Source organism: Nematolebias whitei, chromosome 19, assembly GCF_014905685.2.
Source record: "Nematolebias whitei isolate Nwh7 chromosome 19, NemWhi1, whole genome shotgun sequence".
Taxonomy (NCBI): domain Eukaryota; kingdom Metazoa; phylum Chordata; class Actinopteri; order Cyprinodontiformes; family Rivulidae; genus Nematolebias; species Nematolebias whitei.
The window spans coordinates 37,966,764-37,987,655 of record NC_056516.1 but is presented as its reverse complement, the minus strand read 5'-3'; the positions used below and the strand labels follow the sequence as shown (position 1 = coordinate 37,987,655).

At 42.9% G+C, this 20,892-nt stretch overlaps 1 protein-coding gene across 1 annotated transcript in view; it reads right to left on the bottom strand.

The window, feature by feature from the left end:
* Positions 1-19,552, bottom strand: part of cica (capicua transcriptional repressor a) — a 45,299-nt gene extending 25,747 nt beyond the window's left edge. The window contains exons 1-3 of the mRNA XM_037693497.1: positions 19,379-19,552; positions 10,646-14,163; positions 9,543-9,813 (exon numbers count right to left, since the gene is read on the bottom strand). Of these exons, the coding sequence (XP_037549425.1) occupies positions 9,543-9,813; positions 10,646-13,966 (3,592 nt within the window). The 5' untranslated portion in view covers positions 13,967-14,163; positions 19,379-19,552. The remainder of the gene's footprint in view (positions 1-9,542; positions 9,814-10,645; positions 14,164-19,378) is intronic.
* Positions 19,553-20,892: the final 1,340 nt, after the last annotated feature.

Here is a 20,892-nt window from a genome sequence, read left to right as displayed (position 1 = left end):
TTATAGCTAGCAATTAGATTAAAGCTTAGCTAGTTGCTTGCTGCTTTGAGCTAGCATTTTGCTACTGTTAGTTAGAATTTTGCTTCTTTTAGCTTGTGTTTACGTACTTTTAGTTGATGTTTTGCTACTTTAAATTAGTTTTTCTACTTTAGGCTTTTGTTTTGCTACTTCAGCTATTTTAGGCTTCAGAGTCTTGCTACTTTAGCTTACAGCTAGCTATCACTTAGATTGAAATTTAGCTAGTTTTTGCTACTCTTGGCAAGCATTTTGCTACTTTTAGCACAAATTTAGCTCATGGTGGAGACAGCCTCTGAACTCCATGCTGCAGATCTAAATTTTTCACTTTCTATTAATAATTTGCTAATAAAAAATTAAAACGGTCCATTTATAGCAAACCATTATGGAGATCCAGATAGAGCTCCGGCAGAGCGGAAGGAAAATGCAAATGGTTGTACAGCGAACAGAAAAGCTCTTTTAAAATGCTGATTCAGCTGATTATCACAACCTTTGCACTCTGTTCTACTTTCAGGCAGTGTTTACTACTGCATGAGGAACTTCAGCTGAGGAAGTGGAGCCTGCTCCAACCCTTCACACGCAGAAAGTTGCCTTTTGTTTTATTTATAGGCGGGCCGCACCGCTAACGCTCCCCATCGTGTAGAAAGCTGCACACACAGATGGGTCTGAGGTCAACGTCAGCCTCGCTGCGTCAGCTCGTAAGCTTGTTATCGACTAGTTTCAGACATATCAGCTGATACTTTCTTACAACAGAGTCGAAGCACTTGATTGTCGTAGCAACGGGTTTTTACGCAACATAAACAAACTTGATTTAGAGCCGAGGTAACCGCGGCCAAGATAAACAACGAGTACAACACTACTGCTGAAAAAAGAACAAGTCCAACCTAAATAACATGTCGAACTGATAAATGATTGGTCACAGATTGTTGTTCTCTTTACTACAACAGGAGGGCTAGCTTCCATAAAAATATGTATTTATTGTTCAGGTAAAACTCATTCAGGAAAGCCCGGCTGGCATACAAAGCAGTATTTGTGGTGTACAAAAAGAAGCATTTGGAAAATTTAAAACAAATCTTTTTGGACATGCAAAACGAGGACCATGGACCAAACGATTGACCGTTAGTGCCCAGACGGTTGCACCTGGATTATTGAGCCTGCATCAGGACAACAAATAAGTCTTTTCTCATCTGCTCTTATTATTTGTAAATGCAACAATTATAAAACTAAATAAACACCAAGTATAAAACAATGCAAGATTTTTAATAAAAAATAACCTCGTTAAGGTTTCTTGGTACCCCTACATACTTCACCAGCACTCAACACTGGTTTATAACTCTTTTTTTTGTTTTTGTTTTTTCAGTTTTATATGGAACAAAAAGGAGAAACTTAAAAAATAGATTTAGAAAGAATGCTAAGCATAAACAACAGAAGTTCAAAAATCAATAATATTGAAGCAGTCAGAGAGTTTGTAAAGAAAGCTTCCTTGTTTTTAGCGTTACCATATTTGTTTACAGACATTTCTGTTAAGTCTTTAATCTGGGAAGAAATAATAAACATAAATAACATTTCCTCTGAAAATAGTGTGAACGCTGAGTTGAATGACTTGGTGGAAATTGTTGAAGAGGTGGAATCTGAGTAGTTAAAGCTAAAATCGGAACAATGGCTAAAAGCTAAAAGTTACAAAACGTGAGCCTAAAACTAGAAGTAGCAAAAGCCCATCCAAAAACAGCAAAAGCTAGCTAAAAGCAGCAAAAGGTTAGAGAGAAGCTATAAGTAGCAAAGGACTAGCTAAATGTATTAAGGTTAGCTACATATTAAAAGCTGTAAAAGGCTAATATAAACTAAACGCAACCAAAGTGAACTAAATTATATACGTAGCATCATGCTAACTGAAAGCTAACATATCCAGTGATAGTTAAAAGCAGAATAGAGAAAATCTAAAAGTAGCTAAAGGCTAGTTATATCGTATGCAGTTATATCATAAGGTTAGCTCAAAAATAAAAGCAAAATGCTAATATAAACTGTAATAAAAGTCTAAATAAAAGTTATAAGTAGCAAGACGCTATCTAAAACCTAAAGCATCAAAATGTTAACTAAAATTGAAAAGAAGCTAAAGGCTAGCTAAAAGTAGCAAATGGTAGTTAAAAAGTTAAAAGTAGCAAAGAGCTAGACAAAAGCATAATACAGAAGGTAAAAGTAGCAAAAGCATAGCTTCGAGCTAAAAATGCTAAAATAGTAGGTAAAAGGGAAAAAATTGCAAAGGATAGCTAAAGCTAAACGCAGCAAATGGATAGCTAAAAGCACAATAACAGTAGGTAAAAGTGGCAAAAAGCTAGCTAAAGCTAAAAGTAGCAAAGGTTAGCTAAAAGCACCATAATAGTACCGGTAGTTAAAAGCAATGAAGTGCTAGTTAAAAAGCACAAAAAAACAGGTAAAAGTAGCAAAATGCTAGCTAAAGCTGTAAGTATCAAAGGGCAAGCAAAAAGCACAAAAACAATAGCTAAAGGTAGCAAAGGGCAAGCTAAAAGCACAAAAACAATAGCCAAAGGTAGCAAAGGGCTAGCTAAAAACAAAGTAGCATAAGAAAACAAAAACAGAGCCAGTTTGTTGAAGCAGATTTTAAAGGTAACAATATCTCCAGTTTGAAGAAATCTCCATGTATTTTTATGAGGAAAATAATATTTATAAAGTTACACATTTTCAAAGTATAAAAGTTACAAAAACAAGAGTCATAAAACTCATCTCCTGAACGAGCTGAATTCTCTGCTGCATAAATGTATAAATAGCTAAAAACAGAAAGTACACAGAAGTAGTTGGATTTTTTTTTTTTTTAAACTGTAGAGAAAAATAAAAATATAACGGTAAAACAATGGTGGGAACGCTGACTCAGCATTTCCACAATAAATGATTCGTCTGTTTCCAGGTGGACAAAACTGACGACGATGAACAGAACAATCTAAACGAGGAGTACGGCAGGGAGCAGTTTTTAATGGTATTTATGGATAAACACGGCCGTAAACCATCGCGGCTCTGAAGATGCACGAGTGTCTGAATGTGACCCGGTGGAAGTGCAGACTCGACACTTTCAGCTGCATCCACCCACAGCGCTGAAGCTACACGGAAACTGTCAGAATGAGTCTGAGTGAGTAAAGGAAGTAATTCTCCTGAGGATTTACTGCAAACGAGTGTGTCCTGATCACACTTCACTGCTTCCTCCTGATTATTTTTGTTGTGGGCAGATTTATTATGGATCTACCACAAACACATTTATTACAGGATGGGCTCCCCCATGGCATCAGCCTGGAGTATTTGTAAAAATGTATACACTAGAAGAATGTACAATAATCTGCACAGTCTTAAAAAGTACTTTGTGTTTAAGCTCTTAAGCTTGCTAACAGCTAACACCTGGCAACAAAATGTTACTCGTGAGAAGGCATCACCTTTAGCTTCACTGTGAACAAGCAGTCACCGATGTCTGCGTCACCGAGGGGTTTGAATAGTGAATGTTTGTAGTTTTAGAGACGAGTGTTTTTATGGACTGGAACTGAACAGAGAACGAAAGTGAACCTTAATGGTTTTTGGTGCAAGATATTCAGGTGTGTATAAAAAAAACACAGGTAGATTTATTTTTCATGTCCGAGGCAGCAACAGAGTCTGGTAAGTGGAGGGAGCAATTTTATCAACGACCAGGCGCCATGGGGTGGCCAACGGTGGCCTTGCCCACCACAGATTTATTTTTGGCCACCACAATCATTTGAGGAAACTACACTTTTAGGCAATATAAAAAAACAAAAAAAGCAGAGTTTCCTCAAACGATTGGGGTGACCACTTATTTATAGACGGCCATCTTGAATTTTGAAGTGGAAACCCCATTTTCAAAAGGAACCTTTCTTACTTGCAGCCACAAACCAAAATGGAAGTTGGCCCGTTGCTTATTTTGCAAGTTAGCCACCTCACAAGGTTTACATATATATGGTGGCGGCCATCTTTTATTTTTACATGGCAACCCAGTTTTCGATCAGTACACCTAGATGCAGCCACAAACCAAAATGGCAGTGGGCACCACACGTATTGTTCAAGTTATCGCGCTCACAACACACACGCACGCACAGATGGACAGTATTTCCAATACTCCCTTTTTGCTCCGTGATGGGGACAACAAACAAGTGTGTAAAAAATAAAAAAAATCTATAAATTCTGAACAAAAGAAAATATAAAAGTCATCCTCATTTTATAGATGTTGTCCTTAAGTTTGTTGTGGTTGTAGCTGAGAGTCACCACTAACACACACTCTGAGGGCTAACAGACAGCACAAGAGCTTTGCTCAAAACTTGAACTGTCGGAGTAAACTCCGTCTGTTATGAGCCACTGGACAGATATGAATGAAACTCAGAAAGGCTGTTTATTTGGAGTTATATTTAAATAAATTTAAATTAGCCCATTTACCCAACTGATGCAATATGCGATAAATAAACGTGCACAAAACGGTTTCGTTATATGAAGAGTAGTCCCTCGCTACTTAGCGCTTCGTTTATCAGGACTTACTCTATCCGGTTTTTCAAAATAAGAGTGGACATGACAACTGGCTGATTGATGGACGAGCCACACGATCGGCATGGGTTTTATTTAAAATAAATTTTAAATTATTTAGCACCTGCTGCACCTCTGTGCAGCCCATACTGCAGGATAAGCTTCCTCCTGCAGCTGATCAGCTGTTCACCGTGCAGAGCAGAGAAGTGGGAGTGGCCAAGAGTGTTTGCAGGTGGCTGAGAGCAGCCGAACACAGAGAGCTGAAATCATGACATTCTGTGCTCTTTTAGAGCTTTAGTTTAAAAACATTGTTTAGAATATTTGCAAGTGTGAAGGGTTTAAAACACCTTAATATATATATAAAAAGATATATAAATACTAAAATAAACTACTACTTACTACTTGTTCTACTATTCCTACTTGGTGGTTTTCCATTTATTGCGGGTCTTGAGGGTACGGAATGGATCCCCCGTGACAACAGTACAGGATATGTTTAGGCTGGTTGCTCTGTGAGTTAAACGGCGTGTTTTACGGTGATCACAGAGGGTCCAAGCAGCTCTAAAACAATCAGAACAAACTCACCATGACATCACCATTTTGTTTCCCAAGTATACAGCTATACTCTAGCTGAATTCACTTTATGATTGTCGAGGTAGTTGTAGTCAAATTCAGTTACACAAAATGCCAAAATTAAAAACTTGGTTTAAACCGAGACCTAATTTCAATCAATCCATTACCTCCAGTCAAAAACCAGAATCTTTTCTTGGTTGCAAGTTCCTCGTCAAGAGTTTGACTGGTCTTATTTCACGTTCTCTGTTCTTCTTTTCACATCAAAATTACAAACTGAAATTAAAATCACATTTCTTTGGGCTTCCACATCGGCTAAACATCATGAGAAGTATGCACTAAATAAAGTAAGCTCTGTTTTTAAGCAAAAGGAAATAAAAATATCTTGCACTTAAAACTTCATTTTGGAGACCAGATAGCATGTTTGCAAAGGCCTCCTAAGAACTACGTCTTTTTAAAAAGTTATGCAGCTTACTAATTAAGTAGTTTTTTTATATCAACACCTAACGGCACATTTTAACCACGAGATAAAAGTCACAACGGGAATAATCTGGTCAAGTTATAGTCGTGAGAACATGTTAAAAACATTAGAAGTGTCAACTGTCGTGTTATAAAAACTCGTGCTTTGAGAAACCAGAACAATGCTGAACAACTGTAAGCTTCAACAAAACCTTCTCAATAATCCTGCATGTAGGTGCAAAAATAAAAAGCCACTAAAGTGCACACTTTTACTGTCACGGCGGCCCGCAGACGGACGTTAAGACCGTAGTGAAACATGTGAAGCTGTGAGAGCAGCTGAACTGGAGCTGATTAGATGAGATCTCAGGTAAAAAATGCACGGCAGAGGAAGTGTTACAATATGGAGGCAGGTGGCCGTCATCAGTGGGCCGAGCCGAGGGATGTGACGGGCAGAGAAAGAGAATAAAATTAAATAAAAAATGGGCAAACGCACCGGTAATCAGCCCAAGCCTGAACGATTTACTGAACTAATTCTACTGGCGAGCAGCGTATCCATGACAACACGCCTTTTTATTCCCCCGCTGAGAGCGGCCGAACACGTTCACATCACGGCGGAGCTGCCCTCCATGCCCCGTCTGAAGCAGCTGATGGTCTGGAACGAGCGCGTCCGTGGCTCCGTGTCAGACGAGTCAATACTCGTAGGCTTTAAAAGTTTCACCGATGCACCTCTTCTCTCCTACATGAAGAAGTACACCCCCCGCCATGCATACTCACACACTCACAAGCACTCTGGATAAGTGGCACTACACACACCGAGTCACTAATTACACACGGCGAGCAGCAGGTTCGGGTGGTTGCCAGAGCAACTCGTATACAGACACAGAAAATGTGTTTGGAACTCTGCAGCACGTCGAAACTACGCTTCATGGACCGGGTTGTAAACTGATTTTGAGTAAGAGTGATATATATATGTAATATATATATAAATATATATAAATATATACACATACACACACACAATTTCCATTGGGATCAATAAAGTTCTTATCTTATCTTACAAACAACGTAGACATTAAAAGAATTAACTAAATTAAATTCATGCGGGTTCAATAAAGTTCTTTTATTAATTTTTTTTACTCCTGTGGGATCAATAAAGTTCTTATCTTAAAAACAATTTAAAATAAAAAAAATAAAGATTCCTGTGGGATCAATAAAGTTCCTATCTTATCTTAAAAAAATAAATTAAAAAATAAAAAATAAAATTTAATTAAATTCCTGTGGGATCAATAAAGTTCGAAACTTAAAAAAATAAATAAAATTTCCTGTGGGATCAATAAATAATAATAATAAAGTTTTTATCTTATGTTTAGCATCAACCGTTATTAGCTTACACTACAAAATGTACCCTAACTGTGATGTAAAGCTAACAACTAGAAATAGCCAAAAAAGAACAATAACTTATGAAATTTTTCCTCTAAGTGGAAACTCGTGGAAATAAAACTCGAGTGGAGAACAACAAACGAGCGTGCGATGGTTAAATCGTGCATTAATGGATCATGAGCAGCGTCAGTCAAGTCTCTACTAACAACAAAAGGTGTAAAACTAAGAAAATACAAGTTATTTGATCCTGTACGCTCCACACTGGTTTGTCGTCATTATCTGCATCGTTTTATGTCTATATTCTGATTTACCTCAATTTGTATGTTGCTTTGTGCGTTACCTGTTGTTCTGTCTGTACAGCACTTTGGTTGGCCTTGTCGCTGTTTTAGGTGCTCTATAAATAAAGTGGTATGGTATGGTTATCTAAAATTTGTATTTATTTGTTGTAGAGCAGAAGAAATGAGATCGTTGCGTGTGGTGCACGAAACCACCACATCCTAAACCGCACCCTTCGTTTAGATGTTTGGTTTTATCTCGTCTCAAAAGTTCTCCTTGAAGAAGCGCAGTTTTAGAGGCGGGAGTAAAAGGAAACACAGGAACGTCAATCAAAACCTCATGTCCGTCGTTTAGCCAAAATGGAGAGGTTGTTAAAATTATCTATTTATTTAGCAAAGCAGGTTTGGTTTGTTGTTAGACTTTGGAACCAGTTGTCAGAAGTAGACCTCAAGTTCCTCAGGTGTTCTGGCTCTTATCATTAGACACAGGTCAACCCCCTGCTGTCCTGGGGTCAAAATGACCGCAGCAGGAGGGTCAACGTCAGGACGACTGTTGTAAAACAAATTTATAACGGTTTAAACCAAGTCAACAGTGTGTGACCAAGCAGCATGAAGAGGAGGTGCCAGGCTGGTGTGGCTGTGTATGGTTCATCCACATGCTACTGGGGCTGCTGTTTGTTAAATTAATACGTTGTTAAAACGACAAAATGTTGCGTTTCTTCAGATTTCACTCATCTAATCCAATAAAGACCCAACAAGTCAATAGCAAATTAAAGTTGTTTGGCACTGGAAGGTAAAATTTGGCAAGTTTTTCATGGGCGTAACACAAAAACCACATTTACCAACAAATGAGCCGTTGCATAATAAGTTGTATTTATCTATAAAATAATATTTAATAAGCAATGTATTATTATTAATGCAGCAGTGATAATGGCATTTTTATTTTAATACGCATGTATGCTCAAGGTTACCATCAGAATCTGGTAGCAGCCCATAACCAGCTGTGCTGCTCGTTTAACGTCGATTATAAACGACTGGTCCCAATCCATCGAATGTCAGCGTAAACTGTGAAACCACACGGTCTTCACACCGTCGTCACGGCTCTGCGTGAAAAAGACAACAGCCCTGCCGATTCCAGACGCTTTCACGTTCTAGTTTCAGACCTTCAGACTGCATCAGGACGACAAACACAACTCGGAGCGTCTCAGTAATTCATGTTCCTGAGCCGGCGCATACCGTCAAATCACAAAGTTGGCATGGAAACAAGCACAGAGGACACGATGAACCCAGGAACCTGTAGTTCTGGTTTCCTCTGATCGCACATATAAACCCATCTCCAGCTTCGGACTGAAACGACGCAGTCCACCCACTAACATGATGCATGTCCGTGTATAAACGTGGCTGTTTGTTAGCAAAATATCTCATGAACCACTGAACACATTTTAATGAAACTTGCAGAACAAAATTTCTGATTGTACGTATAAACGATGGCTATAAATCAGCCGGTTTTACAAATAATGAGCTAAAATTTGGCGTGGTAGCAGCCGAGAGTTATTCACAACACATACAAGTATTAACAGATCTTGGGGTCGCACATAACGTCATATTCAAATTTGACCGGAACATCTACAGTGCCATCATTTATTATAAGATGGCAGACGATATGCATTCTTTATTCTTCTCACTGTTAGAAACATTCCTCTCTAAATCATGTCCTGACATCCAGTCTGCTCATGCAGAAATTATATAAGATTTATAGGATTAAACCCTGTAGTACTACTCTCCCGAGACATTGTTTTCTAAGCACTTTCTTTATAATAAGATCAAACAAATCGCATTATTTACTACTCTTGGAGCATCCCATCTCTGAAGAGTTGTAAAAAACACAACTCGGCTCAGAAACAGAGCAAAGTCTGCAAAGAAAAGATAAAGCTGGGATAGGTGTGGACTGAAATCACCTCTGAATATTTGTCGCTTACAAATGGTGAAACTTTCAGCAGAGCTTCAGACAAAATAGCCTTTTTTTTGTATATTTGTGAAAACCTGAGCTTTTTAAAAGACAAAATAAAAAACAGTCTGCAGCCCAAAGGAATGAGCAACAATTCTTCAAAACAAACAAATGAAACGCTTTCTGACACTACAAGCTGTAGTTAAACACGAGTCATACCCAAAGCTCTCTGATGAACCTGCTGTCGTGCAGGAGGCGTGATGAAAGGGAGGTCCGTGCACGAAAAGTGCACGCCTTTTTTCATTAAAGAGTGACAGCAGCTTTTTACACCTGACACAAACACAACCCACCTCCCCGTCTGTTCTTACCTGTGCCCGGGCGACCCATGATGATCTGTTTGCGAGGCACCGGGTGAGGCGACTCTGCGGGCAGTATGAGCGGCAGCAGGGCCGTCGGCGTGGGGTGACAGGCGACGGGCTGAGGCAGCGCCCCGCCTGAGGCATCCTGGTGCCCCTCGGGTTTCCTGTCCCTGCCTCCAGAGCCGGACAAGGACAGGACGGAGCCCGACGGAGTGGAGATCAACCCGGGGGCGGAGGGGCTGGAGAGGGCAGCGTGACCTGCGGTGCCTGGAGTCAGGGACTGGGACAAAACACGGTAAAGATATTTATAATTTATGTAAAGAAACAAAAATATTTAGTTCGTCTTCCCAGACTTTAAAGGAAAACTCTTGTTTCTTCGAAAGTGACAACTTAAAACAGCAGCTGCTATTTTACAAGATGTCCGATCAGATATTATTAAGATCTTATCACATTGTCCAATGTCATGCACAATATTTTCAGGATTTGACCAAAACGGACATAATTTCATCATTTTTCAACATAGAAACATAATTTCTGTTTGAAACTCCAGAATGAAAGTTTGTGAGCCATTTGTATTCCTTCAAGGAATATTAACCTTTTAAGTACCTAACAATAACAAAAGTTTAACTGTTACAATTTTGAGAAATTGAATCTTAGTTACCCTCGATCATCTGTCCAGTTGTTGCTACATGGACAAATTACATGTTTGTAATGTCAGTAAGAAGCTAAAGTTGCATGTCTTTTTTTTTATTATTGTGCATAAAGAATATTATAAAATAAGCCAAACATTTAAGTGAGATTATACGCAGAAAGTCACAACAGCAATTATTTTTTTCTGCATATTATGATTAGTAAAGTTTTGGGTTTCATAAAAAAAGTAGCCTGGATGTTTCATGTTTTTGTTTTGAAGAACGCTTTAAGGACTTCATAACAAATAAAATATGGCATTATAATTTTAGAACGTATTATTCTTGTACATCAAAGGATAATTATTATTTGACTTTGACAAATCTGCTCTGACATGAAATGAGTTGTGACATATTAAAACCTAAAACCCTAAAAGTTTAACTCCAGCTGATGTGATCATGTAGGACAAAAACAAAGTTTCTCACCGAACTGGAGGTAACCAGGACAAGATTGGACGTGGGGCTCCGCAGGAGAACTGCTCCGTTGGTCGTGGCCCCGTTGATGGGGACGGGGGCTTGCAGGCCTGGGGGAACTGAGTGCTGAGGCTGGTTCTGGTCCCTTGACCTGCTTCTTTCTCTTCTCGCCAATGGGCCATCTGAGAACTTGGCCAGGGGGACGTCTGGGTTGCGGACTATGACTGGGGAGTCGCGGAGGGGAACGATGCGGCGTGGGGAGGGTTCCTGAGACAACGGGGAAGGAGGAGTGGGGGAGACCAGCATGGGCGGGGGTGTGGAGGCAGCGGAGGAGGAGGGTCTGCTGGTGGCGCTGCGAGGACGTGGGAAGGACAGCGAAGATGGAGTTGTGGGCTGACTGTGAGGGGAGAGAACTCTAAAGGCAGCCGGGTCTCCGATGATGCCACCCCCTACACCCATCAGCTGCTGTTGGTCCTGTTTGGTCTGGTAATCCTGAACTGCAGGCAGGGGAGGGGGTGGGTAAGTGTCGAGCTTTCTCTTGCTGGGACTCATGGGGACTGTAAAAGTGAGGTTGTTCTGTAAAGATGGTACAATTCCTGATAGGTGGCGCTCTCTCTCAGAACCTGGTGTACTCATCTTAGTGCCGCTAAGCTGCCGATTGCGGCGCGGAGTAAGAGAGGCAGGGGCAGTGATAGGACTGAAGCTGGCGGGTCGGAAGCCAAACAGCGGAGAGGGTGAGGGTGATGGTGTTGGAGAGAATGGTGACTGGTTTGAAATGGGGGAGAATGACGGTGTGCCAGAACGAGAGCCACCCAGGGAGACCAGCATGGTGGCTGCCTCACACTCGTCGAAGTTGAACTCCTGGGGTAGCAGGGAAGGAAGGACTAAGCGGGGGCGAGAGTCTCCTCCACGACTGCTGGCCTCGCTGCTTTCTCGTGACGTCTCGTCCCAGTCAAACTCTGAGCTGGCTCTCCCTCCGCCCAATCGCAGGTCGGATGGTGTCAGAGTCCCGGTGCTGCTGGCTCCGCTGCGCTCCCGCCCTCCTCCACTGGCCTCCATTTCCTTTGTCCTCATGGAGAGGTGGCGGGAGCAGTATCCCCGTCTCTGGGACTCTTTGGAGCAGCCCTCCCTGGAGCACAGCCTTCGCCACTGCTTCCCATTAAACTTCTTTCGAATGCCCGTTGGCGTGCACACCACATCTCCCTTCTTGTACTTTTGCTGGGCAGCAGTGAGTGGAGTGCGGGAGCGTGAAGAAGAGGAGGAGGTTGAACCAGATCCAGACCCACCTCCGCCACTGGCAGAACCCCCTCCAGGGGTTTTCTCTACTCTGGAGGAGGTAGCAGACGAGGGGATTTGAGAGAGGGGAGGGATCTGCTGGGCAGTGATGACAGCACCGGCAGGTGCACTTGTAGCATCGAGACCTAACAGGACACTTGAAGGAGGAGGGTGGCTCAGGGTCAGGTGGGAAGAGATTCCGATGTTCCGCACAACAGGAAGGTGGGAGTTGAGATAGCCTGATGGGGGCTTAGAGACAATCTGGGAAACTGTCATAGGTTTGGCACCGGGTAGGAGTGCCCCCATTGAAACCATGTTAAAGTGGGACACCTCCATGTCTTCCTCAGGGGTCAGTGGCATGTACAGATGGTGCTGTGGTGGTTTTGTGCTGTTCTCTCTTTCTCTGTCATTCCTTGGATTTCTCTGAAGTTCCCTCTCTCTCTCCAAATCTGTATCAATTTCCCACTCTCTACAGGGAGCCAAGCTGAGCACCGACGGAGTAACTGGGGACGTAATGCTGTGACCTGTAGAGGAGGAAACTGGGTTTCCTGGGTACAACATGTCCCTTCTGAACACCGAACCAACAATAGGGGTCATTCCTCGACTCAAGCGACACACCTCCTGCTCCACGTCTAGATCTTCCCTTTCTCCACTCTTTTCATCCTTTTCTCTGACGCCCTCTTCTCCTTCGTGACCCCCACTAGGGGGCAAATCGAGATCCCACGGTGGAACCAGAAGCCGGAGAGTTTGCCGGGACACCCATACTGCCTGAGTGGCACCTCTGCTGTCTACGTCAGCTACAGAGTGAGGCGTTCCTTCAGACAAGAGGACACGATAGCGGTTGGCCACAGCGGGATGTGTGTCTACCTCAGTCACCACACCTTCCCGGTACCACTGCCACTGGCCCTCACTGCCGTCATCATTGCCAAATGGTACACAGACACGTGTGCCAATGGGTATTGTATGGACACCAGGAGGCTGTGCATCTAGGACTATGTCTACCACCCCTGGGGGGCTGTCATGTCGATAAGGATAACGGCAAAGTGTTTTTTCCCCATTTAGTTGAACCTCAAGACACCCAAATTCACCGCTGACCTTCCGCACCACACCAGCCCGGAAGACAGAGCCTGAACTCCTCCATTCATCTCTCATTTCGCCTCCACCTTCTTCAGAACTTGGTTTCTTAAGCTGTCGAGCAAGGATGCGCTGATTTTTTAACCCTTTAGCCAAGGTGTCCGACAGCGCATCTGACAGGCTGGGTGCTGAGCGTGTGGATGTCTGTGACACGGTGTCACCAACAACTTCCAAGTCTGCTGAGTGCTCACTGGCAGTGTCTGTTGAGGAACAGCGGGGTAAGGGGCTGGGGGACACTCGTTCTGCATCTATCGACCCTTCACCAGGTCTCTCACCTCTGGGGGACAGTGTTGGAGGTCCCGAAGAACCCTGGGGACCCTCAGAATGTGAGATGCTGGCTTTGCCTCCTCCTGAACTTGTGGGCGACTGGTTGAGGACCCCGCTAATCAGGGATGGAGGAGGGGGTGTAGTGGATGTGGGGTTGCAGTGATTAGCTGTTGAGCAGTGTTCAGAGGTGTACTTCTTCTTGGGAACACGAGCCTTGAAGGTGGCCGTTTTGCGACTAGAGGCAGGGTTCGGACTGTTGTTGGCGCTCGGCGTACTACTGTTGCTACAACTGCTACCCCCGCTGTCACAGTGGCTGCTGCTGCTTCCGCCGCTCAGAGCTGACCTCCCGGACCTGTCGTCAGAGGACGTCAACAACTTCCCAGAGTCCATCATGACTGATACGGTCGTCTCCGCCAGGCCCTCGCAGTCTGACATGTCCCTCAGCCTCACCGAACCAGCCTGAGAGGACTCCGAGTGTGAACCAGAGGAAAAAGAAGAGAGGGGAGTTCGGTTTTGAGGAGATCTGCTTCTGTCTCTGTTCTCGTCTGAGTCCCTCTTCTCTCCTCCATCTGAGGTGTCCCCAGCTCCACGACGCTTCCCTCCTTTGGCCCGGGTGGACTGAGGAGAGCGCCTGCCCTGCTTTTTAATCGGCTTCATCTTCTGTTTTTTTTATCTTGCTTGCCTTTTTCTTCAAACAACTCCTTTTATTTATTTACTTATCCCAGAGAATCTCCGTGGCGTTCCTCGTTTTGTTCTTCCTGATTATTTTATTCCTCTGTCAGGGCATCTCTTTCTCATCCTGTTTCGTCTTTGGTTGCGTGACTTCAGCACTTGCCCACCTTGTTCCTGAGACTCTAAAAGAAAGAAGGAAACAGACAGTGTGGGTTACTCATTAGGCATTCAGACACAAACGAAGCCTTTATGCTGTACACAATACGAACAGACTAGAAAAAAAAACGTGATACATTAAAGTGCGACACTTCTGATAATAAAGTAGGATCTAGAGCTGGCAGCAAATAAGTATTACCGTCCACTGACGGGGAAGCAATACTGTTTCTGCCCATGTCTGTCTGTTAGCAAAATATCTAATGCACAACAGGACATATTTTAATGAACTTTTCTTAAACTAATCATTGGATGTACATGTACAACTGGTCAACATTTGGAGGCAACCAGATTCAAGATGGGCATCAAAGCTAATCAACATTAGCCAGCACAAAAATGGCTGTAACTCTGTCAAATTTATAGACATTGAGCTAAAATTTGATGAAGTAGTAGCTAAGAGTCGCCCCCAACACATATTCTTAACGCAAAACTTTGGGATTAACCGTCTATGCTAGCCTTTGAATTTTATTTATGTGCTAAATAATGCACCATTGTAATAGTAATCTGCATATTCATTACATAACAGGTCCTACTCACGTTACGCAAAGCCTGCGCCCTTAGAAGGTGCACACAGACAACAGGAGGCCATATTGTAGGGTAAACACAAAGTAGGCTTACAACGCAACATGGAAATAGTGAGGAGTGCTCTGCGATTTGCCCAGACAAGCCTCCGCTCTGCATGCACTCCTAGCTCACACACCATTTCTTGGCCGGGGCAGAAGAGGCGGGGGAATTCCTCCTTCACATTCTGAAACCCTCCCTTTTCTCTCTCCGAGGCGACCTTTATCTGAGAGTTTCAAAGTGGAGTCAATCCGCCCCTACAAACTCCATTTCCTGTGGAAGACCATTACCTAACTTCCCGTTACTTTATTCCTCCCTCCATCTTTGCTACTATTACACTTTCCTCCTAACCCCACCACCACCACCACCACCCTGACTGCAAATATCGATTTTCACCTCTCATCTCCACTTAGTGTCCATTTTCACTTTGTGCTGCAATCATGCAGAAAAGCAGAATAATTGTCGAACCACGCAGGACTCATTCAGAGCGTCCTTCACACTTCTGTCCCCGTTTGGAGAGTAAAACAGATCGACTGCGATGACTTGTTTGTTATTTAACGAGGTTTGTTTGTTTGTTGTCAAAGCTCCTGCAAGTTCTGACTGTTAACGGCTGCAGTCAAAAGTTTACATGCACTCAACACGGGCAAGAATGTCAAATTAAATTATTTTATTGTGGGTTTTCGCTAACATAGTGTCAAAATGATAAGTAGAAGCTGAAATATGTCCATACAGTTACTTTAATATTTTACTAAGTGGTGCTGAAGGTTTCTGGAATGTCTTAACTTGACCTATTAACTTCCTGTTAGCGATGGATTGACTGCAGCAGCTAGTTTCCTTACTGGTAGGATCTCACTGGGTTGGGGATGTTTGACCAAATATTAGTGGGCGTGCATGGAAATATTTGAGCCTATATGGATCAGAGAAAAGCCGCGATAAATTCAAACTTAATTTTACTCCTGTGATGACTGTACGTAAACATCACCTGCACAAGCCTCCAGAGAAGTGGGGACACGTTATCAACATGTAAAGAGGACAGAGAGGCATCCATCCATGCATCCATCCATCCATGCATCCATCCTCCTACCAGTCTCAGCTCGTCTCTTCTCTTTTGCTGCTTTCCTGTTTGTCTGCGAAGGCTCACATTCATTCAGATCCTTTTAATATGGGACGCATCATATCGGCGAGAAAGAAATCCACTTTCAGAGACGAGTGCCGCCCGTCTCAAGGCCACACAGCAAACATTTCAGCGGTGATGACACAGTGAGCTCACAGACTCGGGCTCTATGTAAATCCATATTTAGGACGGACAAGCGTGGAGCTTCTGTCATAAAATAATTTGGCAGCTGGCCTTACTTGGTCACGATGGAGGTATGCTACACGTGTTTGCTCAGTAGTGCAGAGTACAACAGCTGGCGTCGGAGCCGGACGATAACAGCTTAAGGGCGAACTGATGCAACGCGCGCTCGTTCGGGTGAAATATGGAGCGAGCGGAGTGTTTTATGTTCAGCAGGGTAAGAAGTTTAATCAGATTTAATTTGAAGAACACCACTTGTGCTCTTTTATCAGCTGACGTTAATACACGAGCTGCGTCAAGTCACATGAGGTGAGAAAAACACGAACAGCTGCTTTTCTGGATGAATAATTCAGTTTGGCTAAACTTCCACCAGCCAAGTCGCACATAACGAGTTAGGATAAGTCGATCAACTCGGACAGCTCTGATTTATTTACATTTTCCTTCGAAGCAAACAGACTTTCTTATAATCCTCAATTCAAGTTTTTTTTCTAACTTTAAGCTGCTTTTTTGGTTATTTAAAAAAAACTGACCAATTAAAGCCACTTTACCAATTAACAATCTACAAGCATAAAAACAGAGATTAAGTTATGTGAACTGGTGTCGTGTTTAATCATAGATGATTCAGCAAATAATCAATTTAAATTAGATCTTTATCCTCTGTCACCAGCAGCCGGTCACAAAGACACACTTTGTTCCCGGTTTTTACTTTTAAATACAAACGATAACAGCATTTACATCCGTCAGTCAGTGTTTGAGCATCAACAGGTGGATTTAATGGCTGACAACTTGTCATACGGGCTGTGAAACACCAAGTTGGAGTCTTAAGATAATTCTCAGACATTAGTTTATATTTAAAAATCATCACTTATGCTGCGTTTTCATCATAATTGTTACAAAGAACAAAAAACAGCAATAATTAATGAAAGTGAACAGTTGTTAGGACTGTTTGTGTCGTCATCACCTCGTTTAATGAGGTTATTAACCAAGTTTGTAAAATAAACCAACAATAGATGTGTCACAAAACTTTGTCCGTTTGATTTTATTTCATGGGTCAGTAGCTGAAACGTCTGGGAACCAGTGGCTTCCAAGTTCTTTGTTGGGATAAATTTTTATTTCCTAAAAACTTATATACCAAAATCTGTTTGTATTTTAGAGCCAGTACTTTTGTTTGATTCTCTGATTAAACGACCTTTAAAAAAAACTTTCTACGGAAATTAGTCCCTTTGGAAGATTGTTTTAAACATTAGTTTCTCTAGTTTTGTGTTTATAAACGTAGCATTAAAAATAAGGAATTGTGTTTATTTCTTTGCTGTAACACTTTTTATTCATGTGCTTCTTAGCAACTAATCTTAAAATGTTAGAAAATCGTTTATTTTCCCTTTAATTATCGCCACATTTCAGGTTTTGTGTTGTGAAAAACTCACCAAAAAGCTCATTCTGCTGTTAATTTATGTTTTGAGCTTCTCTGGACTCAAGTGGGAGGCAGCACGGTGGTGCAGCTGGTAGAGCTGCTGCCTCTCAGCGAGCAGGTCCCTGGTTCAAACCCCGGTCCAGGGGCCTTTCTGTGTGGAGTTTGCATGTTCTCTCCGTGCATGCGTGGGTTTTCTCCGGGTGCTCCGGTTTCCTCCCACAGACCAAAAACATGCATGTTAGTCTGATTGGTAACTCTGAATTGTCCCTATAGGAGCGAGAGTGAATGGTTTGTCTCGTTTGTCTCCATGTGTCCCTGTGATGGACTGGAGACCTGACCAGGGTGTCCCCCACCTCTCACACAGTGATGGCTGGACATGGGCACCAGTGACCCCCCACGACCCGAAAAGGAAGAAGCGAGTAAAGATGATGGATGGATAATTAGATAATAATAATAATAAGTTTAATTATTAAAGTGAACCTTTGTTGACCTTGATGCCCACATTAGTTCTGGATGACAAGAGGGACAAATTGAGATATTTGAAGTAATCCCAGCGCCGCACAAAGAACTGTAAAAATTTTTTTTTAATTAAGCTGATATTTTTTAAGACATTTACAGGATTTTTTTTTTTTTTTTTGTAGCATAGTTGCCATGATCGATAAAAAAAAGTCTTCCCAGTACTCTCTAAGAACATAAGAGACAAACTTTCTGTAATCTGGTTTTGTGACAATTATTTATTTTGTTTTTTTATCTTGAAAATGCAGAGAAAATTTTACAAGTTTGCTTTTTGGTGTCTGGAAGATCTAGTTTAGCTTTACAAACACAACTTCAATATATATATAAAATAAATAAAATTGATTTAGCTCATCTTAATCCAAATGTAATTTACTTCTCCCTTTAATTTATAAAATATTGGATTTCATCAATTTATTTCAGTCCTTTTTCTTTTCAATTAAGGACAATGATGACAACACATAACACATTATTATTATTATTATATGGGGGGGGGGGATTGTCACCTTTGGCCCACCAGCCAGATGTTGCTCACAGCTGTGGTAATTAATATCCCACTATTAAACAATAATATTACACATCGCAAGCGTTAAATAATATCTGCAGCCTTGTAGTATACTCATAAATCAGTTGTGTCGTGCGGACCGAGCTGGATGGAGTTTAAAAGTTTGTTTATTTGTTGTTTTTAACTTTTATGCCGGGATTACAGCAGACAGATGAGCAGCAGCAGGCCGGGGCGTGCAAATAACACGCACGATCATCACGATAATCCACGAGATAACAGCTGTTAACTTGATCCAGACCAGGCCCAGAACACGCAAACAGCCCGCCCGACCTCGTCACCCCGGCTGTAGCCGAGCCAGGACCTCGAAGCACCGCAGCTACAGCCAGTCTTCTCTCCGGGCCGAGCCCACACCAGGCCGCAGCTCTTGGAAATCCTCTCCGCGGAGTTTTACCGGGAAATTACCGGTTTGAACGGAGGGGGGGCTTTCTGAGCCCCGCTTCTGCCCTGGACGGGTTCCCAGAACACGAAGAGAAACAGTTGGAAAAGTCCCCGCTCTTCAGGGGGTGAATCCGTCCAGGAACAACTACCAGTTGGTGTTGTCGAGCTGCAACGAAAAGTCCCAACGGGAAGGCCCACAAACACGAGACGAAGATACTTTGAGAAAAAACAGGAAGAAAATGAGACGGCGAGGAGGCTGGAGGTTACACACCGACACGTACAACCGTCATGGCGCTGGTTTCATTTCAAGTGGGAAAGTTTTTCAAGCCGCACCGCTCCCTTTCCCCCCAACCGTGATTCCAGCCCGACAAAATGTGAAACTCCGCTGATCAGACGAGCTGCTAACAGTTTGTAGCCGCAGTAAACAACTAGCTTGACGGCAGCGCCGCTGCTTCTACTCACCGGAGCTAATGAACAGGCTCCCCCGGGTGTCCCTCCGCTCGCACCGCCGGGTAAAGTAGGGCACGGTGGCCTGAAGTCCGCGGCTGCCCGTTAGCGACCGGTCATGTTTCTCCGGAGAGGCAACTTAAAGGGAGGTGAAAAAAAAAACTACTGCCTCCGTACAATCTACGCTACAGTCGCAAAATGGTGAATGAAGCCCCGGAGCCTTGACAACCAGCTCGAGCGGCCAATGGCGGCGCGAGAACGATTACAGTAGCCAATAGGAAAGCGCGACAGGAAGAGACGTGGGCGGGGCTACGTGTCAAAGTGAATTTGAGCGACAGGTAAAAACGGCCAATCAGAGTGTGGGAAAACAGAGAACAGCTGTTGGAAGCGACCAATGGGAGGCCCTGAAATTGTGGGACTTTTTTTTATACAGGAATGAGCTGTAGCTGGAAATTATTTATGCGATTTCATCGGTTTTTTTTTTTTTTCAGTTTACAAACATTTAAACAAGGATGCAGATAGATTTAGTTAGCTTTAAAAAAAAAACGCGAGAATACCAAAACGCAACGTAATGGCATTTTTAGATCAAATTAAACTGACTTATTTAGTGAGCTAATATTTTCTAAACTACTTAGAAAATACAAGTAAATAAATAAATACTCAACAAACTAAAAAAATATATTCCATTTAATCCACACGTTCGTCAATCCCTATCAGCCAATCATAAAGGCTCCGAAAATCAGAGAACGCCTTAGTCCCGCCCCTTACGTCCAATCAGAGCTGCTGCTGGGGCTATACGTCATCATAACGGCGTGTGATTGGCTGAAAGGCTCCAGGTCTTCAGGCCAATGACCGTGAGCTGCGGTGAGGTCATCAAGCTTGTTGCCATCAGCTCCAAGAAAAAGTGAGAGCGAAGCCTCCTTAGATCCACACACTGACACTGGAGGGGCGCACGCGCACACGGCCCAACATACTAACAGTAAAAACACATAAAACAGGAATCATGCTGTGTTTTCAAAGCGCAGTTTGATACAGAGCTGCAGCCAGCACACACGCGCGCAGACACGCACAGTATGGCAAGCTAGACAAAACAAAAATAGACTAGTTTACAACGCTTCCTTACGCAAAAAATGTTGTATTACGCCGTTGTATTATTATTGGACGAGGGGCGAAACGTTTCTTTTTAACAAAAAAAACGAAGTCCAGATGACATGATTCAACCTTTTTTGTTGATGTTTATTATTAGTTTGCACAGCAGGTGCAACAGTTACACCTGCGGTGTGTGTGCGTGTGCGTGCGTGCGTGTGTCCAGACTTCTTCAGAAAGCTCTGCAGTGTCTGCTCATTCATGAGTGTTCAGAGAAGTGGGACGATGAGCCTTCAACACATGACAGGAAGGAGCCGCAGAACCTCAGCTGCAGAACCTCAGCTGGAGAACCTCAGCTGCAGAACCTCAGCTGCAGGGGAGCAGAACCTCAGCTGTAGAACCTCAGCTGCAGAACCTCAGCTGCAGAAGAGCAGAACCTCAGC